Raw genomic sequence first — 23,013 nt, 5'->3', positions numbered from 1 at the left:
GTCTCGCTGGGCCGGAGAGACGGACCGTTCCGCTCCCAGGACCGACTGCCCAGCTTGTTTAAAATTATGTTTGGAGCATCAACAATATTTGATGTAAAGTACCACAGGTGCCTGAACCACAAAGCCCCACGAATAACGAGTATAGAATAATGAGAGCATGATTATAGTATGTAATAATGGGCCAGATGTTTACACGAGGTTAGTGATGGTGTTTTGTGGTTTATGCAGCTGTGGCACTTTACTTCAAATATTTTTGAAGCTACAAACATAATTTCATTATTTTGAATCTTGAACATATACTAGACAGGACTAGACTAGACTATCCTATACTTCTAATGCCTATTAATGCTTGCTGGTATTTCATCACCTAGCAGTAATTATACTTTGCATATTCTATTGTTAAATACTTTATATTATTTTCACTCGTTGCAGGGTGATAAATAAATATTAATAGGGTCAAAAAGCATATTTACATCCATAAGTAGATTTCCTCCCGTGAAATTGCATTTGAAATTGAACTATCCTACAAAGTGTTTCTTCACAAAAACACTGATTGTAGTTTGGAATTTTGTATTTCTGGTGATTTCTAAAAAGAATTTATCTATTTACAGTGGACGAGGACTAAGTCTAAATGATCTCTTCCCTTATAGCAGGCAGCCAAGACTCCTCCCAAAGCCACCATATAAACTTTACACACAAGCGGAGCGCTGTTCATAATGGTCTGTCAACACCTCTCCTTTGCAGCTCTTTATGCTTTGTGCATTTGGATGATCAAATACGCCGCTGGCACAAACTGTTCTGATCCACGGACAATTCTTATGAATGGGAGATGCTGCAAACTGTGCCCTCCAGGTAAGATGTTCTGTAAAAACAACTTGAAACATTTTCTTCATAGGTGAATTGATGGTTTGGAAATGAACACAAGAGTCTGATTTAATCCATTTATGATTCAAAGGGCAATATTTGGAGGAATTCTGCACAAAAACATCCGAAACTGTCTGTCGTCCATGTCCTGACAACTTCTTCTCTCAGCGGTTTAATGCCTTTAACAAATGCATGCCATGTCAGTCATGCCAAGGTACTCACAGAGGTAAGACTTGGGAAGGGGTGCCAGCCAAATAGAAGACAATAAAAGCACAACGCAATGATCGAGTTATGAAGAAAACAACAGTGCATGGGGACAAGTCATCTTACAGGAAATGATCGGGTTTATTGTCTCTGACCAGAATATGAAGAGAAATGCTCCGCAACCACAAACGCAAAGTGTTTGTGTGACCCTGGTTTCCTGTGTTCCGACGACGTATGCTCAGAGTGTGTGGAAAATACATGTGAAGATGGCGAGAAGGCGGCGAAGACAGGTTAGAATGATGTTTTGAGGTTAAAATAAAAAGGCCCCACATATGGCCTATTTTGATGTATGTAAACAATGAACTCACATTAATATTGAGCATACATTCCAAAGCCATCCACGGTGGTGAAAGACTGCGATAGAAAGACGCTTTATTCAAAACGTTCTTAAAATATTCCTCCCATACTCAAGAAAACATACTCAAACTTTCTGAGCACCTCTTCTCACTCTCTCGCAGTCAAGAATGTCCACCATGACACATCCCAATTTATAGCAAAGCTTGTTTGCGTCAAATTGTTTATTTGTTTTGGTTCACTGTAAAACTGGCACATGAAACAAAAGAAAATTCAAAATATTTCATAAATGTTGTTGATTGAACGTCTGCTAGCTTAATGTTCATACAAAATGAAAATTATAATGGCAACCTCCTTTGGTTAACGTGACGTGTCAGGGCTTGGGCGTTGCGACGAGGTGAACGGTAAATTGATCTGAAGGTCAGATCTTAAAAAAGTGAGTCCCATACATGACAAAGTAAAAGCATCATTTATATTTTCGCATGTGGAGGCAGCACTTCTTCACCGAATGACACTGGTCATCAGTGTGCGTACAATTTTGCCAAATATTCGAGTATGTGCTGGCTACAATAAGCTAACACACTTGTGATTGGCTAACAATCAATTTAGTGTACCAAAGACAGCTGGGATCAGCTCCAGCACGCCCACAACCCTTGTGAGAATAAACGGTTTGGACAATGGATGGCTGGTTAGCTCATGCTGATATCAGCGTTTGCTAATGCTAAACTGTGCTAACACTGCAGCTCTGCTTACCTTTTGCGGCTGAATGCTAGATCTTTTCCAAGCCAAGCTGTCAAGTCATAGGTGAGGAAACGCGGTGAGGAGGGTCACAGTATTATGTAAATCAACCACACTTACTTCATAAAAATTGTGACAGTATGTGACATCCTATTGCAGTGCATTGTGGTTACTACCAGTCTCAGATTCCCTCCAGCTTCGTTTTGACTTGGTCACAGTTAATGCAATCCTCACCGCGACTACTCTCACATCAATACACTGTTGATGTTTGCAATGATGGGTGTCAATAATGCATTTTCAGCTGAATTGTGACTTGATTTTTCAGCAGAAAAAGATACACTTTGTATGACCCTTGGAATCGGATGTGGTCTGCTGGCTGTTATTCTTCTTGTGACCTTGTCTCACACCTGTGCAAATGTTGCAAAGAAATGTAGAGCAGGTAAGTTTATGGTCATTTAGTGGATTCAAATGCTAGATCATCCAATTCAATATATGATTTGTTAATCCATTTAGAAGCCTGGAGTTTGGTTAATACACCAAGTGGTGTACATTCATACTGATGTTTAACGACATAAAAATTTAAAACATTTTTTTTAAACATCCTAACTGATTTTCTAACATTGTAAACACATTTTAACTTCTTTCCTGGTTTTCACATTGTTACCAGTTTTTTACCACCTTAACAGTTTTGCATAATTTGGGGCATCTTTTTACAATGATATAGATTTTTTTGCACTTATGTCACTAAAAATATCTTCAACAGCTTCACTGATTTTTAATATCTTGATTGGTTTTTATTATTGTGACTGATTTTTTACATCTTTGCTGTTGTTTTGTTTTTAATTAGTGCAGCTTTTTAACTTCTTAACTGATTTTGATGTTTTAAATGATTTTTTAAAGGTATTTGCCAATATTATTTTGTGATTTGGACTTTTTTTTTAATTTTGTTGTTGTTATTTTGAAGCAAGAAGGCACAAAATGTGTAAAATATGCAGAGCTCATAGTAGACAAGCACACACAAGTATTAGAAAGAAACAGAGAGAGTAGAACCTAAAGGGGAACTTAATCCAAACATTTTCTTTAGAAGAATACATTGCATACGCAGGCCCACTACTCAAAATGTGGCATTCTGATTAATATTGCATTTGTCAAACACAAGTTAAGCAGCAAAACCCAGCAATTTTTAGCCATCTTAGGGGCGGCCATTTTGTCACTTCTGTCGACTGCAAATGACATCACAGTTGTTAAGGGCTCAAATAATGATGGCTGAGCTTTGATCCCTGAGCTACTGTGATCTCAGTTTCAGTTGACAGAAGTGACAAAATGGCCTCCCCTAAGATGGCTAAAAATTGGTGGGTTTTGCTGCTTAACTTGTGTTTGACACATGCAATATTAATCACAATGTTGTGATTAGAACTCATGGAAGTACATCGAACATATTGCAAAGATTTTTTAGGGGTTGACTTCCCCTTTAACAATCCGAACAAAAAAAACTGGAAAATAAAACAGAAACAAAAGTATATTTAAAAAGAAACGGTAAAATTTTTTATTAATAATCAAAATGGTAATATTAAGTAAATACGATCAAATATCAAGAGTCGTTGATGGTGTATTAGTACCTTGCCTGACTTGTGTGAGCAATGTGGGATCGATACCCACTTAGTGACGATGTGTATGGTTGGTCGTCTCTGTGTGTACCCTGCGACCAATTTAGTTCAGTTCGTTTCGCCTGAAGTCACCTGGGATAGACTCCCGTGCCTCAACCCTCTACAAGATAAGCGTGTTGAAAAAGACATGACAATCACTCCATGTCGGTCTTACCACAACTCCACACAAACTGGCAAGATCTTCCATTTCAAATTTGTCAACATTTGAACCCATTTTTAACCTCTGAACCACAATTTTTTTTTCATTTTATCAATTTTGAACTCCATAACCCATTTCTAACGTCTTTATCTATTTTCAACACCACAACCAATTTTAAGAATCTTTAGGAATTTTAAACACTTTTGTTGATATTTAATTCTCAACCGATAATGCTGAATTGGCTTGAAAGGGAGGGATGATATTCAAATTTTTCAGATTATCAGTATGTGTGTCATGTACTCAGTTTCATATAATACTGGAGATAAATCTTATTTACAGTATGTTTCCCACTACGTGTGCGTCAGATAATACACCTGGTGCCACAGCACAGCTGTCCATCATGGAGGAGACTGGGCTTCAGCAGCTCATCATCCAGACGAATTCCAAGAACGAACTCCAGCAAATAGTCACCAACTTTACACAACTCTCTGGCCACCCCCACAGCTAAGGAAATATGTTCATACATGTGACTTTTCTGCTAGTTTTACATGGATGTAGTGTCCTTAGATACTTTGATTCATTAAGTCATCAATGTTAACTGAAGACCGTATTTATAGAATCTGTTTACAACTGATCTAAATGTAAACTATAAAAGAATCTGTCATGAGTAAAGAACTCTTGATTCTTCCCGTCAATTTTTGATTGACATCATCATTATTTTTACATTTTCATAGCTAGGAAACAACAGGACTGAGAAGTCATCATTTATCATACCATCCACAGTCGCTGTTTTATGAAATAACACACATATGTCAGTCTTGCCCAAAGCAAACTTTTAGATACAAACCCATGTAAAAAGCCATGTTTAGAATTGTAAAGAATTAAAGGGGAAGTCAACTCTCCAAAGGTCTTTGCAAAAATATGTTCTATTTGCCTTCACTTGTCTAAACGTGATTAATATTCCGTTAGTGGATTGTGAGTTAAGCAGCAAAATCCATCCGTTTTAGCCAGCTCAGGGGGCGGCCATGTTGTCATTTCTGTCGACTAAAAATGACAACACAGTTGGTCAGGGCTCTGGTAACGACCAATCGCGGTTCATCTGTTCTCTGAAGGTGAGCTGAAGTGACAAAATGGCCGCCCTCTGAGATGCACAAAAGCGAGGGGATGTTACTGCTTAACTCATATTCCACAAAAACAATATTAACCAGTATGCCGTGTTCCAACTGGGGGAGCTGCATAGAACATGTTCTTATAGAGGATTTTTTTTGATTGACTTCCCCTTTAAGAAATATTTGTGACATTGTGCTTTTTTAGTTTTTCGAATGAATGAGCCATTGACCAGAGTATGCAAAATGGAATCGGCTATTGGTCACAATTGAGCTCTCTGACTGCCTGTTATCTAGCTAGTCAGTGCATGAGATAGAAGTAGACTATATAAATAAAATTGTATTGTATTATAAATAAAATTGTATCGTATTGTATTGTATGAGATAGCACACAAAAGCAAATTAACAGTAAAGAAAATAGCATTTTCTATTAAATTAAGATCAGCAAAGCCCTGCTTTTTACTTTAAGTTCTTCATTATTTGTTATTTTATTTTGAGTGTGTTGGGCAAGTCTCTGTAAACGTGTGCATTTTATTTCATGATACTGACTGTGGATGGTTTGATAAACAATGACTTCTCAATTAAAGAGGTGGTGACAACGTGATAATGCGTATGACCACCCATCACTCGGGCATTGTGTCACCATGGGCACCATACTAAAAATTTTAAGTCTGTTCTTTTATTAATAGCAACATATTGCTTCAATAAATGTTATGTGATCAACTCAATCCTGGATTTTGTACTCTGTTTTTACCACCTTGGCTTAGTTTGAACACATGCATCCATCCAAATAAGATCAATTTGTTGCCTTACAGCAGGCAGCAAAGACTCCTCCCACTGCCACCCCAAAAACTATTCGCATAAGTACAGCTCGGTCCATAATGGTCTCGCTTCACCCCTCCTTAGCAGCTCTTTATGCATTATGCATTTAGATTGATGTGATTCGCTGGAATAAACAGTTCAGGGTGCACCACGCCTACTGCCCGAAGAGTGCTGGGATAGGCTCCAGCACCCCGGGACCTCCGTGAGGAGAAGTGGTTCAGATAAAGGTTGGATGGATGCATTTAGATTGTCAAATATGCCGTATGCGCAGGTGCAGGCTGCATAATTATGACAAGGCAATTATGCGAACCATGCTCTTCAGGTAAGCTGTTCTACAAAATTACCTGAATAATTTTCTTTTCAGATGCCTTCAAAATGAACACAAGAGTTTGACTAAATTCATTTCTGATGAACACCAGAAATCCATTTCCTGACTACTTTTTCTCTCAACAGTATAATGCCTTCAACAAACACATGCCATACGTCAGGCGTGCAAAGGTGCTCACAGAGGGAATAACTTATCGAGAAATTGATGCGAACCAAGTAGAAGGCGATAAAGAAAGCACAATACAATGATTGATTTATGTAAAAACACAACAGCACATTGAGAAGTCAGATCTCACAGGAAGGGGTTGTTTTTTTTTTTCTTTCAACAAAATACAAAGAGAAATGTTCCCCAACCGCAAGCGCAAAGTGTTCATGTAGCCCTGATTTCCTGTTTTCAGATGACGCATGCTCGGTATGTATGGAAAATACATGCGCTGCTGCTGGCCAGAAGGTGGTGAAGACAAATAAGACTGACGTTTTGATCTTAAAAGAAAAGAAATGTCCATGGTCCTATTTTGAAATGATGAATACGGTGAACCCCCTTCCATTTTAGAGATTTACTCCTGTTATAGATGAAAGATGAAATAAAGAGACTTTATAATAATAATAATAAAAAAACTTTTTAACATATAATTCTACCCCTCCATGTGCTTTAATCACATTCAAACTTATCAAAACACACTTGGACCCACCCAGGACTCGTGACCCGCGACCCATGACCCGAGACCTGCGACCTGGCACCCTTGACCTCCGACCCGGTACTCGCGAACCACGACCTACGATCCCGGGTCCACGACTCAGGACACGCAACCCTTTACCAGTGACTGGTGACCCAAAGACACGCGACGGATGAAACATGACCCGGGTTCCGTAACCCGTTACCAGTGACCCAGGACCCAAGACACGGGACCCGTGAAATGTAATCTGGGACTTGTGACCCGGATTACAGGGGACCCATGAGCCGCGACTCACGACCTGCTAACCGGAAACTGCGACAAGGGACCCGCAACTCGCATCCTTTATCACAAGAAAAAGGAAGAAAATATTGACTGATATTTGCTTGTTGGGTGTAATTATATAAAAACAGATGTGGTGCGATATTTTATTTTATGCTTTTAGGGAATAAATGCAAACTCCAAAACATTTTTCCAGAAATGACAATTGCCATGTTTGATGGTTAGACCATAAGGGGCCCAAAAGTGTGATTAATAATAATTCATTTAACAATTTTAATTAATTATATTTCAGAGCACTTTTGGGTCCAGATTAGGTTAACCCTACAGCAAAGTCACTTTTGACAGCAGTGAAGTCAGATTCACCCCAATTTGGGATCAATTATAACAACCAAACATGCCTGTCATGCCCTTGACCCAGGCCACCTGATTCAACATCACTGGTTGGGTCAGTCCAAATTTAGGAACATGTTGGGTAACGCAAATAAACCAATTTGGATCATTATTAACCAAGCAGTTTTAAGTGTGCATTCATTTTCTTGAAAATACACATCTTTTTCATCAAAACTGTATTATAATGTGTGTGTAACTGTAAAATGATAATTATGGACAGATAGAGATAGAGCAACAATCCTCTCCCCTACCCGTAATAATATATAATTATCTTAAAAACATACGTTTTTTTTCATTTTAACTATCTAACATTCTCACAAAATTATGACTTTAATATAGGACGTGTGCAACTTTCTTAAAAAAAAACAAAAACAAAAACGAAGCAAGTCTTTCTGTAAATACCTATGACTTTCATTAGTTTATTTACTTTTTAAAAACTGTAAATGGTTTGTGAATGCCGCCTGGTTCTGAGCCCTTGTGCTTCCTCCCGCCGCCTGCAGCGGCGCTAGTCCATCCCCTGTGCCCCAGACGTATGATCACATGACAGTCTGAATGCCTCTCATTTCCCCGCCCTTCTTCCCCTCCCGAACTGGAAAAGCCCAACCAAACATCTGACAGGGAGGGAAGAGGCAAACTACCACCGACTTCCCAAGATGTTGGCGCTAATAAACCGGCTTCTAGACTGGTTCAAGTCCCTCTTTTGGAAGGAGGAGATGGAGCTGACCCTGGTGGGCCTCCAATATTCGGGAAAAACGACGTTCGTCAATGTAATCGCCGTAAGTCTCCACTTGCTAGCTACGGCTATCTAGCCTAATGCTAATAGCATTAGCGCTAATGATGGGAGAACGATGACTAAGAAGAAGTCGTCGTTTTAATCTGCAATTCCGAGGGTTAAGCATCATGTTATATTACTCCGTTGCGGCAATACCCTCATTAAAATATCGAAATTTAATTAAAGATTTAGATTTTTAAAAAAGCGTCTCATTGCCTTACTAGGGGTTGGACGAGTTAGCCTAGCTAGCACGATTAAGCTCAAGTGTTTGGTTTCGAGTTTATGACGAGTTCAGAGCTATTACTAATAAAGAATTTAAACGACGGGTTTTCAAGTTAAAAAACACATTCTGACGCTATGACATATGAAGTGTATTTACGTTAAAATTAAAATATTTTTTACATTAACAGTGGTATTTGTATTAGAAGAATAAAGTTGTGTCTTTGAAGGAATTAATTGTCAATACTCAACTATAAAGACGTAATTTTACAGAAAGAAAAATCAAGAAAGTCGTTTTTAAATTTTATATGATCCAGATTTATATCATACGAGAAACAAAAAAAGTTTGATATTTTTTATACGCATAATACGAAAATTAAGTTTGATGTTTTTGCAAAAAAAATGTTTTGGAAAAAAAACTTAGTTTTGAGGAATGTTGGTATGCATTTATTTAAAAAAATTCTATTTTCAAGTTTGAAATTTTAATTTTATGCGGGGGAAAATATTTTAAATTCAAGATTAGTTGCCTTTTGAGTGTGATAATTTTAAAAGGAGTACATTTTCAAGATTTGTGATAGGAATAGATATTTTTTCCTTTTTTTCTCAATTTTTTGGGGAAAAGGTTGTTTATTTTTTACTCTCATATTACAAAAATAAAGATGTGTATTTTTAATAATAGTCCTGTTTTCAAGAAAATGTCATTTTTCTGAAACAAGTCAAGAAAATTATGAGAATTCTAAAAAAGCAAATTTTTGACAAGTTGTTTAATTTTGAGATTAAAGTTGTGACTTCGTATCTTTTATATTTTCAAGAGTTAAGTCAGCATTATACAAGAATTAAGTAATATTGTCCAGAAGAGAATATGTTTTTATCAAAATAAAGTAGGATGTGTGGAAATTATTTTTCGAGAAAAATGTATATTTTCAATATTACCATGTCTATGTCCCCTTAAAGAAAAGATTTTTCTAATTTCAAGAAAACTAATAATTTGCTATTTTTTTTTCGAGTAAAATTTTAATATTTTGAAAGAAAAGTATTTTCAAGAAAAATGTGCATCTTCAAGCTTATACTCAATTTGAAAAGCACTGACTAATATTTTTTCAAAGAGAGTTGTGCACTTTCTTAGAGTATAACAAAGACAAATAGTAAGTGGCAGGAGAAAAACAATATTTTAAGATATTTTACATGGTGCACCTCTTGTTGGTGAAGCTAACATGCATCCACTTCCTGCTGTTGCAACTTCTGTGATGGCTCAATATTTTTTTTACTTTTAGTAGGAGTCCTTTTTACAGTCATTGTTTGTTTTTAATCTGATGTAGTACTACCGGTATTTAATGTCTATTTAATTTATTATACTCAATATAACACTGCATGGAGAAATCCAATTTACAGTTTTTAATCTGATGTAGTACTACCGGTATTTAATGTTTATTTAATTTATTATACTCAATATAACACTGCATGGAAGAAATCCGATTTACACTCCGCTGAGTATAAAAAAAAAATACAAAGATGAGCACATTTTTGTCCATATCATGTGAAAACCTCAACCCAATGGTTGGTTAGATTGGGGTTCTGTTCCACCCTGAAAGTGCTTGTGTGACTTCCTCCAGTCATAAGACCGCTGAATTCATTTCCACTTATCTGTGTCAGCTGACCATGTGTGGTCATGTGCTGTTTGTGTGTAGTTGTAATATGTGTCTGTGTGAACACTAGATGTCGTGCTCACGCAGGCCAAAAGAATAGAAGGCCCCATTTTTGTGTTCACAAGATTGCTGGAGCAATTTTTAAGTTGTTCCAGCACATTATATCATATTTTTCTGTGTAATAAGAGAAGAACCATAGAAAACGGATGGATTAATTTAATCGTTAACTTCACCCATAGTCATTCAGCAAAAGTGAAGCATTTGCCTGTGTCTCCTTTCAGTCAGGCCATTTCAGCGAAGACATGATTCCCACGGTTGGCTTCAATATGAGGAAGGTCACCAAAGGAAATGTCACCATTAAGGTTGGTGTCTCCAGCTTCCTGCGTTTTTCAAAAAATAATATTGTTTACAAAGTGGAAGTCGTATTGACTGGCACTGCATTTTCTCTGCAGATCTGGGACATCGGAGGGCAGCCGCGCTTCCGCAGCATGTGGGAGCGCTACTGTCGGGGCGTCAACGCCATTGTGTAAGTACAGTACTGTACTTTGAGAGGTTACACTATGATTCAGACAGTACCTCTTTATGGGGACACTTCTGTTTAGTGATATGTGTTTTTCTTGACCGTTAGTCAAGGAGACCAATAACTGGTATTTGGAGCCATTTTTCATTCATAGTAAAAATGACACGTCCAAAAAAAATACTTTGAACATTTTGACTATTGCTGCACAATATATATAAATAAAAATATTGATATTGTGATATTGGACCATGCTACAGTATATGCATATCACAAAGACATGCAATAGCTTTCGTAGAGAATTGTATGTTTTTAATCTGAATTTCACCAATCAGATGCAAATGTGTATCGCCACACAATAGTTGGATATTACCTGAGAAAATTACAATTAATTAGGGCAGAATAGATTAAGCGTGCTTATTTTGCTGCTTGAAAAAAAATTCATTGGGTAGTAAAAATATAATTTCTTTAGATGCATGTTAAACATTGCAATAATATAAATGGGTAGCCGTGGCTCAGAGGTACGAGTGGGTTGTCCAGTAACTGGAGCGTCCACTGTTCGATTCCTGGTCTGTCTGAGTCATGTGTCGTGTCCTTGGACGAGACACTTCACCCACCTTGCCTGCAATGACACTCACACTGGTGTACGGTCGGGTGTGAATGTTTGGTGGTGGTCGGAGGTGCCGTAGGCGCACACTGGCAGCCACGCTTTCATTAGCCTGCTCCAGAGCAGCTTTGGCTACACAATGTAATTTACAGCCACCAGAGTGTGAGTGCATGAATAATGTATCCCCTGTATCCACTTGGAGTGTCCGTTTGTCAAGAAAAGTGTTATATACATCTGATGCATTATCTTAAATAACACTATATTCAACATCCATAACACATGCAGTCCTAATATTGACTACGGGCAGCTTTTCTAAAATTCTAAAAAAAAAAATAGTGCAGGGTGCTCCCAGGGTGATTAGCATGTCTTAAGTTAAATGAAAACTTAACCAATAGCTTCCAAAAGTCTTCTCCTGTAAATAAAATTTTCCACAACTCCAAAACAGCAGAAATGTTAAAATTCCCTTATTCTTGTCTTCATTTCAAACAAAAACAAAAAGTGCAGGGAGTTCAGTGTCAACACCATTTCTCATTAAATTCAGGAATTGAAATAAATAGTAGTTTCATGAAGTTAACCTAGTTTTTAATTGATCTATTGCAGATTAAACAAAAAAGAATTGTAATCGGTCTATTCCTACTTTTTTGCGGTACTAGTACCTAAATGGCCGCCCTAAATAAAATGGAACATCTGTAAATTTGTCACATTGAATGATGGAAATAATCTCTTCAAGCAGATCTATCTACATCAGGCTTGGCAACCCCCACGTCTTCCGAGCCGTATGTGTCTCTTTGCCTACTTTCGTGCAGCTCTAAAAGCGCTTGTCAAACTGCATATAGCAAGGCGCAGCGCACCGTTGTCACTGCCATACATTGTGGGGGCATGGCGACCACTGAATGGGGCGTTGCTGTGTGTCTTTGCTTCAAATGAAAAAAATGTTTTTCTCGAGCGGCGTCGCTGTGACGTCAGATAGCGTTTGCAATAGGGGAGGGGCTAGCTGAGTGATTTACTGCTATTTTTGAGGAGTTTTTTTTAATGCAGTTAACAGCATGCGAACAGTGGAAGAAGCCTTGATCAAATGCAGTGCATTTATGAACAGCGAAACATATATATCATCTCCTCCTCCTGAAAATGAGCAAATGCGGGGATTTCTATTGCAACAATTAAAACTACATTTCGCCAAGCTGTAGTTTACTTGAAGTCTAAACCTCACTTTTTACTTCCTGGTAAGCTCCTACGTCAGCACTTCGAACTATGGGCACACTGATGCGCAGACCTTTCACAGTGAGCAAGTGCATATACCTACATTCTCTGTTGAAGTGTGAGGGACCTGCACGAGTCAAGTTCAGTGTTCTGAAAGCGAGTGAGGGTTTTAGAAGCTGAAATGAATCGTACTGCTCCGTGGTACTCATTTCCAGATACATGGTGGATGCAGCAGATCGAGAGAAGGTGGAGGCGTCGAGGAACGAGCTTCACAATCTGTTAGACAAACCTCAGCTGCAAGGGATCCCTGTGAGTATTCCTTTTCACACCGGCCCCTCATACTTAACTATGACAACCTGTTCCACTAATTGTTACTTGTCTGTCTCGATAGGTTTTGGTGCTGGGGAACAAAAGAGACCTGCCCACAGCTTTGGATGAAAAGCAGCTTATTGAGAAAATGTTAGTCCACACGCAAGAGGCAATTCAGAAATTTCTGCTCAAACTTGACAGAAATCACAGATCACATGAATAAAAATCTGGTGTAGTTCATTTTTTAAACCCTGTACATATATTTATTCAAACGAGCCCTTTTCCTTTTGTAGGAATCTGGCAGCCATCCAGGACAGGGAGATATGTTGCTACTCTGTCTCTTGCAAAGAAAAAGACAACATTGGTGAGTTGAGGAAAAGTCATTTTCTTTCCAAATAAGGCAATCATTCAGGATGTTTGTTTTCTGTGCACATTTCAGATATCACCCTTCAGTGGCTCATTCAGCACTCAAAGTCCCGGAGGAGCTGAAAACTATGAGGGGGAGATGTTGATGCCAGCTGTTTGCCATGTAACTGTCATGCCACGTTGGCTGTGTCCTTAACTCACCAGATGCACTCTTCTGCTTTTTTTTTTTTCTTCTCTTTTTCCATTTGTACCGCCACCACCATCCACAAACTCTTTGGGAATGCACTACCCCAAAACGTAATCCTGGTACCAAATGAATGACATGTAATTTGCATTATTTGTCCTGTAAATTTGTACGATGTGACTTATGATGTTTTGGTTGTAAAGCAGCCTTCTTTTTTTTTTCCTTTTTTTTGTTGCTGATTCATTTCCCTCCTTGTATATTATTTGTGATAATTATGCAGTCAAGCAGGTCTGTACGAATAGTATCCAGCTTGTATGATTTTTTTTTTTTTAACAGCAATTGCGCGTATGAAAATGTGATTCTATTTAAAGTCTGAATGATCAAAAAGAACGTCTGCTGCAGGGTTGTGTTGTGCATACTCCTCTCTGCGTGGTTAAAAGTAAGCCTCCTAGCAATTGTTTTTGCACCATGACAATGGTGAAATTTAAAGTGCCTTGTGCAACATGGCATGTGAGGCGTGTGCCAAGGGGGATTAAAGACACCAATCACTTCAGTGTATTTAATTAAAGGCTTGCTTTTTATTATATGAAGTAAACTCTTGTTTTATGTTTTTGTTTAAATGTGTTATGGCTAACGTGAGGTGTGAAGTTTGGGTTACAGAGAGCACGCTCATTTGTTTAATTCGGCCCACTGGGTGTTAACGTTTCCAAGAGCCTTGTCGTATTCCATCCATTTAGACCCCCAAAGATTCGACCACTGAAATATTTGTTTAAAATGTTAATCAAATTTCCTTCATGGTTAATATATGTATTTTAAACATAAAAGAAAAAGTAGTAATTTCTCTAGTGGTTAATTCATTGTGTATTTAAAGAATTGGGAATTAAACGTTTTTTGCATCTGATCCAAAATGGCTGCTTCGGAAATGGACCATCAGTGATGCATGCAGTTTAATAATGAATAAAATATTTATTAACCAAAGAACTAAAACATTCCAGGCAATATTTTTTGCCATACAATTAAAAAAGAATTATTTAATCCCTGCAAAAAAAAAAAATTTGAGTTGTACTTACAATAACAAATTGAAGGGGAAAAAAACAGAATGAAACCCTCACTCGAAGTCCTCTTTTATGAGAAAAAAACAAGTTTTTTCCAAAGATAGTCACAATATATTAGAGTTGGAAGAATGTCATTTTAACTGGAGTGAATTTTATAAGTATGACTATTTTCCTAATCATTAGCTATTCTGAAAAAGATGGCATTGTGCGCAAAGAATGACAACCGTATTCTTAGAAAAAAAATCAGTTTGTGACTGAAAAAACATGGAAGCCAGTAAGTGCGGGTGTGTGAAAAAGTAATTTAGAGTCAAAATAAGCATCTTAAATTGTGCTTAATTTGAGCAAAGTGATCAAGTGCAATAAATACAGCCATCTTTACAGTGCGACCCCGGTCCGAGCTCGTCTGTGAATTTGTTGTGTGACAAGAATGAGAAAGGTTCCGGTATGCTCTGAAACTACATCAGCTTTTGACATAGTTTCTTGGTGTACCTAAGTAAAAAGCGTCTGCCGGTATTTATAATATATTGTAGGGTCTTTAAAAGATTCAAGACAGACCTTAACCTAGTTGTCTCCTTTTCATTGTTACGACACGGCTACTGTGGGTCGTAGCCGTTGCCAATTCAGAGCAAGACATTCCGTCATCAGTTACACGGATCTCTCTTTTCTCTGTCATAGCTTTCTCCTTGCACACCCCTCCCGTCCAGCTAATCTTGTGATGCATACAAAAAACTGAAACAACACAACTCAGCAAAACACAAATTACAACACGGATAACTCAATTGTTACTATATATAATACCTCATTGAATAACAATGAGGCCCGCGGATATTTACCTATCGTGGCTTTTAATCAGGTGTGTTTTGTAGTCCGGATATTGCAGGAAGTGGATGTGAAAACAAAATTTGCTGGGTAATGACCTTTAAATAATATTTTTGAATTATAAAACAAACCTGAGTCACTAACCTCTCTGAGATGCACTGAGTTCTTTTTTATTTATTTCATTTTTGGGGAGCGGGTTGGGTGGATGGACTGGTGTAATAAAGTAACGGTAAGGATGTAGGACGGACAGACTAGGACACAGGACGACTATGAATAATGACGAAGGGACGATGACGGACGGGAGAACGTAACGGGAAAATAGGGTAGAGTGCCCATCTCTTCCAAATCTGTATTTTTGCAAATTATGAGGCCGACCCCAAACCAAGGCTCACAAATTGCGGGAATCCCCGGATGTAAATGAAGCGCCACGTGTTTCATAGATGTCACGCATCAAGCTGTTTCCTATTGGCTCGCATGTTAGAGGCGTCTGCAGCGTCGCGAAACACCAACCACTTTATGGAAATCTTTTGGGGCAAATCATTGAACGAAAGTATTTGACGTCACATTATGAAGCCCAATGACAGGCACGGATCTTGGGAGGGGTTGGTTTGTTGACAGGAAGCGTGCGAATCGGTGACACTTCACCAAGCTGTTGCATTAAATGTCGAGGCGCAGACATCGCTTTGGTTTTACTCCACGCTGGTGTACGAACATAAATTATGCGTTTTAACAGCGAGCCCGAGTAAAGATGCAATGGCGGTCGTTAGTAGTCGGTCTGGTCGTTCTGAGACTGTCTGTCAGCTTGTGGCTCGCCTTCGGACTCGGAGCGTACGTTAGCTTGGGTACTAGCCACTCGGACGGCGGCGGCGAGGAAGAGTCCTCTACCGGTGAGACGAAAGGTGGCGACTCGTGGTCCGAGCGGATAAGCGGCTACAAACATGAGGAGACCACCGGGACCTGTTCCAAGGTGGCTGGGGAGCCTGCGAAGCGGTCCTACCTGAGCTTCTTCGACGGCAATAAGGACGATTACGTCCGAAGATATAGCTCCTTCCCGGGCACTCTGAAAGCTACCATGAAGGAGAAGGCCAGAGAAATGTTCTACTTCGGTTATGACAACTACATGAAATATGCCTTCCCCAAAGACGAGCTCAACCCAATTGACTGCGTGGGCAGGGGTCCTGACGTAAACAACCCGTGAGTTGTCATTACCTGTGGCGAAGCCAGAGAAACTGTCCACCGTTCTTTTAAAGTGTGTCGTTCTAATAGGCATCCATAAAATTAGGGAATAATAAAGGGCCCTACATATTATGTATTCGTATTGTTTTTAATTTTGGCAAAATGGAATAACCAAGCACACCTTCAATGTATTAAATTATTCCCCCATAGAATAGTAAACACAAGCTTAGTAAGTAGAAGATTCACAAGTTTTTTGTTAATTATGCATAACTATCCTTCTAAGTACAATTACGTGTTTGGCGGTATGTGGGGTGGGGGTTCAAACAAGCATAAAAAAGAAATAAAGCAAAAGTGAAACCAACGAAAGAGAATGTAAAACAGTAATCAACGAAATATTTGGTAATAAATTACCTGCTTACTCATACAAGAGCTCCAGACTAACTTTTTGTACGGGTGCACCCAACCTTTTTCTGTGGTGTACCCACACTCAAATTCAACACTGCATCACATTCAACAGCAATTTGGAGTCATAAACATTTTGGTCATCATTAAGTTAATGATTTGGAACACAATTCCACAAGACTGCTAACTTACTCAAAAGTATTGGTGCTTGAAGTGCTCTGTGTCTCTGTGTTGGTTAGGACTTTTGAAAACACATTGGGCCTTAACTTTACATTCAAGAAGTCAACTGTTATCACCTTATGTTGCGCAGCTTTTTCCACTCTTTATCTTATGGGTGTAAGTCACTCAGTTCAGCGTGTCCAGATAACAGTTTCTAGACCGGTTATGTTTTCCCCAAAACTATCATATCAACAATATAGTTGATGGTGTTTTTTTTAAACTGCTGATATTGTCATAGAAAGATAGAGCATCTTAAATTCATTCTATCCTTTTTAAGAACTTTTTATTTTCAAGAGTATTGAACATTGAGCTTTAACATTTTGAACAATAAATAAAATATATTTGATAAAATTGCACTAAAGAAAATATTAAACATTTGCTATAGAGAGTCACTAATACCTTAATCCCCCACACCCCTAAAGGCTGTCACATCAGTGCATCCTCTTATTTTATTTTTTTTTGGCATACTTTTGAGAATACAAGTGCATGAATGACCATGCATACTATACATGTTCGAAAAAGAGGAGGTAGAAAGTATGATCCTATACATTCCTACTCCTTTAATCTATTCCTTCATCCCTTTACATATGTATGTACATTATGAGTTTACAAACAACTGTGTGCATGCGTGCGTGGCTCAAATTCAACAGATAAATATTTTTTTAATTGCGTGGTTTCAGACAGGACCTCTCGAAATTTACAATGTTGTGTGTGGCGTTTGTTTCACATGGTCTACTGTAACATAACGTGCTGGCTTACAAAATACCTCCAAATAATGGTGGGTCTTGCAACTATATCCGTCAAATGATGTCCTGAATGCTCATTATAGTTCTCTTAAAGCTCTTTATAAATACAGTTGAGTTGAGTATTTAGAATTAAGGAAATGGCATTGCATAGTATTTTGCAACAGCAGTATTATGCGATTATTGTGGTTGGCAGTAAAGACATTCATAAAATAATCGTAGTCCATGGACTTGGCTTCTTTTGTCGCCACAGTAACTCCTTTGGAATTAATCTGGTTCATTGCATACATTTTGCAACTTTTTACATAGTTTTTATTAGCCAACTGAATTCCGAACAAATGATACTTTAATTAGTTACTTTTTCGCGGATTCCAAAAACATGCATGCTCGCTCTCTTCTGTTGCCAAAGTCAAGCTAGGATAGCTCCCGCTCACCCGCAATTCAAATGTACATTTCACTTGTCAAATCCATACATTCTTTGTCAATGATATTTGATGACTATTTTGCCTTGAATTGCAGCTCTAACATCAACATCAATGACGTTCTGGGAAACTACTCGCTAACGCTCATTGATGCCTTAGACACCCTACTGGTATGTCATTCATGTGTTCTATCGCTACAGAAACCCGGCAGAATTGTCTGGAGTGTTTTGTTGTTTTCTTGGGAATTTGATCGATGCCATTCAGCACAAGATCTCATTCATAGTTCCTCTCCTCAGGTGCTTGGAAATGTCACAGAGTTTCGGCGGGCCATCCAGCTGGTTTTGGACACCGTATCTTTTGACAAGGACTCAACGGTTCAGGTTTTTGAGGCCAACATCAGGTACCCAATGCAAAACTACAAGCAAAATAATACACATTCTTTTTCACGAATACCTCAGCTGTACGTTCATACACTGTAGTTAAAATTTGCTGCAGCATTTATTGATCCAGTTATGGCAATCTGCAACACAACATAGTTTTTAGTAAATGTATGCGTACTGTACTATGAATGAGCGATTACTTTGCAAACATGATTGTCAACCATTTTTCAAGAGGCTATATTGCGGAAAGTGTACTTTTTAATTACCGTAATCACAACAGCAGGTTATCGCTGTGAGCTAATTTAATAGTTTGAAAATATCGTAATCCTCCCACAAGAGGTTAGGCATGGACGCAGCCACCTGTGCATTTTCAATTGCTGTGTTGAACAATTGTGAACAAAATAAACGTGATTGTGGAAAAAAAGCAGAATATATCGCCTTGAATGTTAATTATTGTTTTATAAAGGATTTTAGGCAGCCTCATCTCGGCTCACATTCTTCTCACGGACGCCAAGCATCCATTTGGAAGGGTGAGCTTTGAGGGCTATGACAACCAGCTGCTGCACTTGGCACACGACCTGGCCTTGCGCTTGCTGCCGGCTTTTGAGAACACCAGCACAGGTATCCCCTACCCCAGGGTGAGTTCAACACGTCTCATTTTCTCACATTCACGCATCCTTAATTCTCATGAATTGACTTTTTTTCCCCTTTTTTTTTGGGGGGGGGTGTCCAGGTGAATCTAAAAACCGGAGTCCCGTCCGGCAGTATTAACGAGACGTGTACTGCGGGAGCTGGATCTCTGCTGGTGGAGTTTGGAATTCTGAGCCGCTTGTCAGGAGATTCTACCTTTGAGGCTGTGGCTCGACGAGCTGTAAAAGCCCTCTGGAAGCTGAGGAACAACGAAACGGGTCTGCTAGGTACAGAACAGCTTTCGTCAAATGTTTTTTGAGGTATTTCAAATAACCCTACCGGGTTCCAGGTGTCCCGTTTTAGGGGATGTGTTCAATAAAATGGAATGGAATACAATTTATCATCTTTTTTGCAGGAATGATGAAAATTATATCATATACATATTATATCATTCTAATTCTAACGTATAGTAAGGCTGCACGACGTTGGAAAATATGGGTGTTGCATATTGCTATATTGTTGATATTGCGATATTTAACGTGCCTAAAGAGATTATATCTTTAAGATCTAATGAAAGAAAAAAAAAATTCACACGTAAATGTATGAATTTACTCTTATCTAATTTCATTCTTTAGTGTTTGTCATGCGCCTAGATACTCTTCTCCGGTGATACACTTTTAAGGTTGCATCTGATTGGTCAGTTAGATTAGAACATACAATTCCAGATTAATTTATACAAATATGTTTTGCATTCTGCCCTACGTGTCCCATTATCACTGTGACAATATTTTTTTTACATGTTGTGCAGACCTAATTTAAATCATGCTTTTTCTGTATGGCTATAAAATAAACGCCAAAAATAATTGTAGCTTCCTTGAAGTTTTCCTTTATATCATTTTAAAAATTTATATTTTGTGTGGATACATTGGAAGTATATTCACAGTAAAAAATGTTTGAAAATGGAATGGCCCTAAGAATCCCTGAGATGTCTTAAGAGGCAATTATGTTTTCTAGTACTTGAGATTTTGGAGTTACACATAATGGCTTGTTGCAATCTCATGAATTTGCCTGATCAGGTAACATCGTCAATATCCAAACGGGCCATTGGGTGGGGAAGCAGAGCGGTCTGGGTGCCGGTATGGATTCCTTCTACGAGTATCTGTTCAAGTCGTACATCCTGTTTGGTGAGGAGGAGGACTACGCCATGTTCCAAGCCGCTTACGCGAGCATCCAGAACCACCTGAGACGAGGGTGAGCCACCCTCGTCTACTACATGGTTGAAGCTGTCTTGTCCTGTCATTTTCCTGGTTAGCTATATGACAAGCGCTTTCTTTGCATTCGCATAGGCGAGAGTCATGCAACGAAGGAGAAGGCGACCCGCCCATCTACGTCAATGTCAACATGATGAGCGGCAAGATCATGAACACCTGGATCGACTCCCTTCAGGCCTTCTTTCCCGGGCTGCAGGTCAGCATGTGCACACACATGCTAGCGCTTTGTCATACAAGTCCAAAATAAACATTCTTGGCTCTACTGACTTTTTTTAGGTGCTAAATGGTGACGTGGAAAACGCCATTTGCCTCCATGCTTTTTACTACGCTATCTGGAAGCGCTTCGGAGCTTTGCCAGAGAGATACAACTGGCAACGGCAGGCCCCCGATGTCCTTTTTTACCCGCTCAGACCTGAACTGGTGGAGTCCACCTATCTGCTGTACCAGGTGATTGTAATTGCAATAAAATGAAAAAAAAAATCCTCTTTTAGATTTCATCTACTTTTATTTGTCATTATTGTTTATTTGCCTGTGCAGGCGACCAAAAATCCTTTCTATTTACACGTTGGAATGGACATTCTTCAGAGCCTTGAAAAAAATACCAAAGTCAGGTGCGTGATGTTTGTTACAGCGCCAGTTGTTGTGAAATTAAATAAAGTTGTATTGTATTGTATTGCAGTACTGTACTGCCCCACTCTTTAATTGTCTCTGTAATAATTTTGTGTGATTTTGCAGATGCGGCTACGCTACCCTCCATCATGTTGTGCACAAATCCAAAGAGGATCGCATGGAGAGTTTCTTCCTCAGCGAAACCTGCAAATACCTTTTCCTGGTACGAGCTGTATCTGACAATTCCACAATTTAAAACTCCATTTTCTGATTTTTTTTGTTGTTGTTGTTTAACAACAGCTGTTTGATGAGGACAACCCGCTTCACAAATCGGGTAACAAGTACATCTTCACCACTGAGGGTCACCTAATGCCCGTCGACAAGCGCTTCCGGGAGAAACGATGGAGCAGCAAGTGTCTGCGTGAAGACGACGCGCTGTTGCAGACGACCACAATTGAGCAGCCCTCTCAGAACACCAGCAACGTAAGGATCGGCATCATGGTTGTTGTTTTTAGTACGGTCACATTCTGAACGATGACAATTAGCTCATAACACTTAGCTTTTGCAGAATGCAAAATCAATTTGGATCAAAAGTTCCGAACCCTAATCAGCCCTAATTTTCTCTTGGTCCTCCTCCCGCGCAGTGCATCCGCATCCCCGAGGCGCGGCGCTACACCCTGCCCCTGAAGAGCGTCTACATGAGGCAGATCGATCAAATGGTAGGGCTGCTGTGAGTCCCGTTTACTTGTGTGCACTAAGCCTGCCACGTGATTGGAGAGCTTTCCGATGGAACAAGACTTCAACCTTTTCCCCAAGTTGAGATCTGTCAGTCACTTTTGGAATGTTTATAAAGTGTCTGTGTATGCGTATGTGTGAGTTCACGTGTGCACGTGTGTGTATTAGGATATATACAAAAAAAAAACAGACCTCTTCTAACACATCAAGAATCATTCAGTGCCTGTTTGTACTTTGCCACAAGGGCTGTATCTCCGTTTTAATTTGTGCCTGCTTTTGTTGCCAATTTTTGCTTTTTCATTTCTTGGCTGTAATGTATAGAATCAAATGCAAGCATTGCAATTTTGACCACTGTTTTAAAAGTGCCTTCAGTCATTTTTGTGTTATTCCGCAGGAGTCTTTGTACAGATGTTTACAACTAATTCAAGCCATAGATTTTTATGTGAACATTTTCTCACATGCTTTTTTCCCCAGCTTTATGGGGAGTATTGTAATAACCTCATACCTGCTACAATTGTCTCAGGGTTTAAGGAAAAACTAATAATGAACAATCTCGCAAAATAATGTCTTAGTTATTGCCTTAATGGCTGTAATGTGTTCTTTTTTTTCTTTTTAAGTGGCCCATTTATATGTTTATTTGCCAATTAAACTTGGTGCACAGGAACCGGAGCACAATAGAGTGTGTGTATGTTCTTTTGGGGAGTCGACATTTGGATTGTGTAAATACGCGGAGATGATTTGAAGGCTGAAACTTAAACCCGAAATGTGGAGATTGGCTTCAAATCCCAATTTAACACACTAACCCAGACTTGAAACACATCCTTTTAACCCTAACCCAGACTTTAAAACCACATTTGAAAGCCTTCTCTCGGCTACAAACCCTAAAATGAAAAAAACTCAGGCTAGAAAACCTTTTCTGAAACCTGAAACCCTAATTTGAAGCCCCGAACATGAAACTCTTATTTGGACTCCCGACTTTTGGTTTTAAACTTTGAAATCCTAACAAACCCTTGAGAATAAAGGTCAAAAGGTGTAATTGTTTAGAGACATTGTTAACTTCGACGAACTGGTCATTTCCCCTCTTCTGCTCAGCAACAAACCTAGTTGTCTGGTTCGACCCCCACAGAAGCATCAAAATTCATATAAAATTTCATTTTACCACTTC

The 23,013-nt window shown here is 38.8% G+C and overlaps 3 protein-coding genes across 4 annotated transcripts; all 3 read left to right on the top strand.

The window, feature by feature from the left end:
* Window positions 1-716: 716 nt before the first annotated feature.
* tnfrsf18 (tumor necrosis factor receptor superfamily, member 18) lies at window positions 717-5,729 on the top strand. Of its 2 annotated transcripts, none has more exons than XM_088309508.1 (5): window positions 717-852; window positions 956-1,090; window positions 1,227-1,358; window positions 2,489-2,599; window positions 4,332-5,729. In XM_088309508.1, the coding sequence occupies exons 1-5, from the start codon at window positions 717-719 to the stop codon at window positions 4,472-4,474; spliced, it is 657 nt and encodes a 218-aa protein (XP_088165634.1). In that variant the 3' UTR covers window positions 4,475-5,729. The 2 variants fall into 2 exon arrangements, with proteins under 2 accessions (XP_088165634.1, XP_088165633.1); XM_088309507.1 differs by having other exon boundaries at window positions 2,486-2,599.
* A 2,406-nt stretch (window positions 5,730-8,135) lies between these two features.
* arl8ba (ARF like GTPase 8Ba) lies at window positions 8,136-13,982 on the top strand. The gene is made up of 7 exons (XM_088309714.1): window positions 8,136-8,343; window positions 10,486-10,566; window positions 10,657-10,730; window positions 12,744-12,837; window positions 12,920-12,987; window positions 13,131-13,201; window positions 13,277-13,982. The coding sequence occupies exons 1-7, from the start codon at window positions 8,221-8,223 to the stop codon at window positions 13,324-13,326; spliced, it is 561 nt and encodes a 186-aa protein (XP_088165840.1). The 5' UTR covers window positions 8,136-8,220; the 3' UTR covers window positions 13,327-13,982.
* Window positions 13,983-15,845: 1,863 nt separating this feature from the next.
* On the top strand, window positions 15,846-22,517 carry edem1 (ER degradation enhancer, mannosidase alpha-like 1). Its single transcript, XM_088308459.1, has 12 exons — window positions 15,846-16,455; window positions 18,321-18,393; window positions 18,520-18,623; window positions 19,070-19,241; window positions 19,337-19,520; window positions 20,310-20,484; window positions 20,580-20,700; window positions 20,781-20,951; window positions 21,042-21,115; window positions 21,240-21,336; window positions 21,414-21,596; window positions 21,758-22,517. Exons 1-12 carry the CDS (start codon window positions 16,010-16,012, stop codon window positions 21,845-21,847), a joined length of 1,890 nt encoding a protein of 629 aa, XP_088164585.1. The 5' UTR covers window positions 15,846-16,009; the 3' UTR covers window positions 21,848-22,517.
* Window positions 22,518-23,013: the final 496 nt, after the last annotated feature.

This window comes from Idiotropiscis lumnitzeri, chromosome 11 (genome assembly GCF_059441095.1).
Source record: "Idiotropiscis lumnitzeri isolate Australia: NSW breed Sydney's pygmy pipehorse chromosome 11, RoL_Ilum_1.0, whole genome shotgun sequence".
In the NCBI taxonomy this organism is placed as follows: domain Eukaryota; kingdom Metazoa; phylum Chordata; class Actinopteri; order Syngnathiformes; family Syngnathidae; genus Idiotropiscis; species Idiotropiscis lumnitzeri.
Note: the sequence above shows the minus strand (reverse complement) of the source record. Positions and strands in the feature narration are given on the sequence as shown.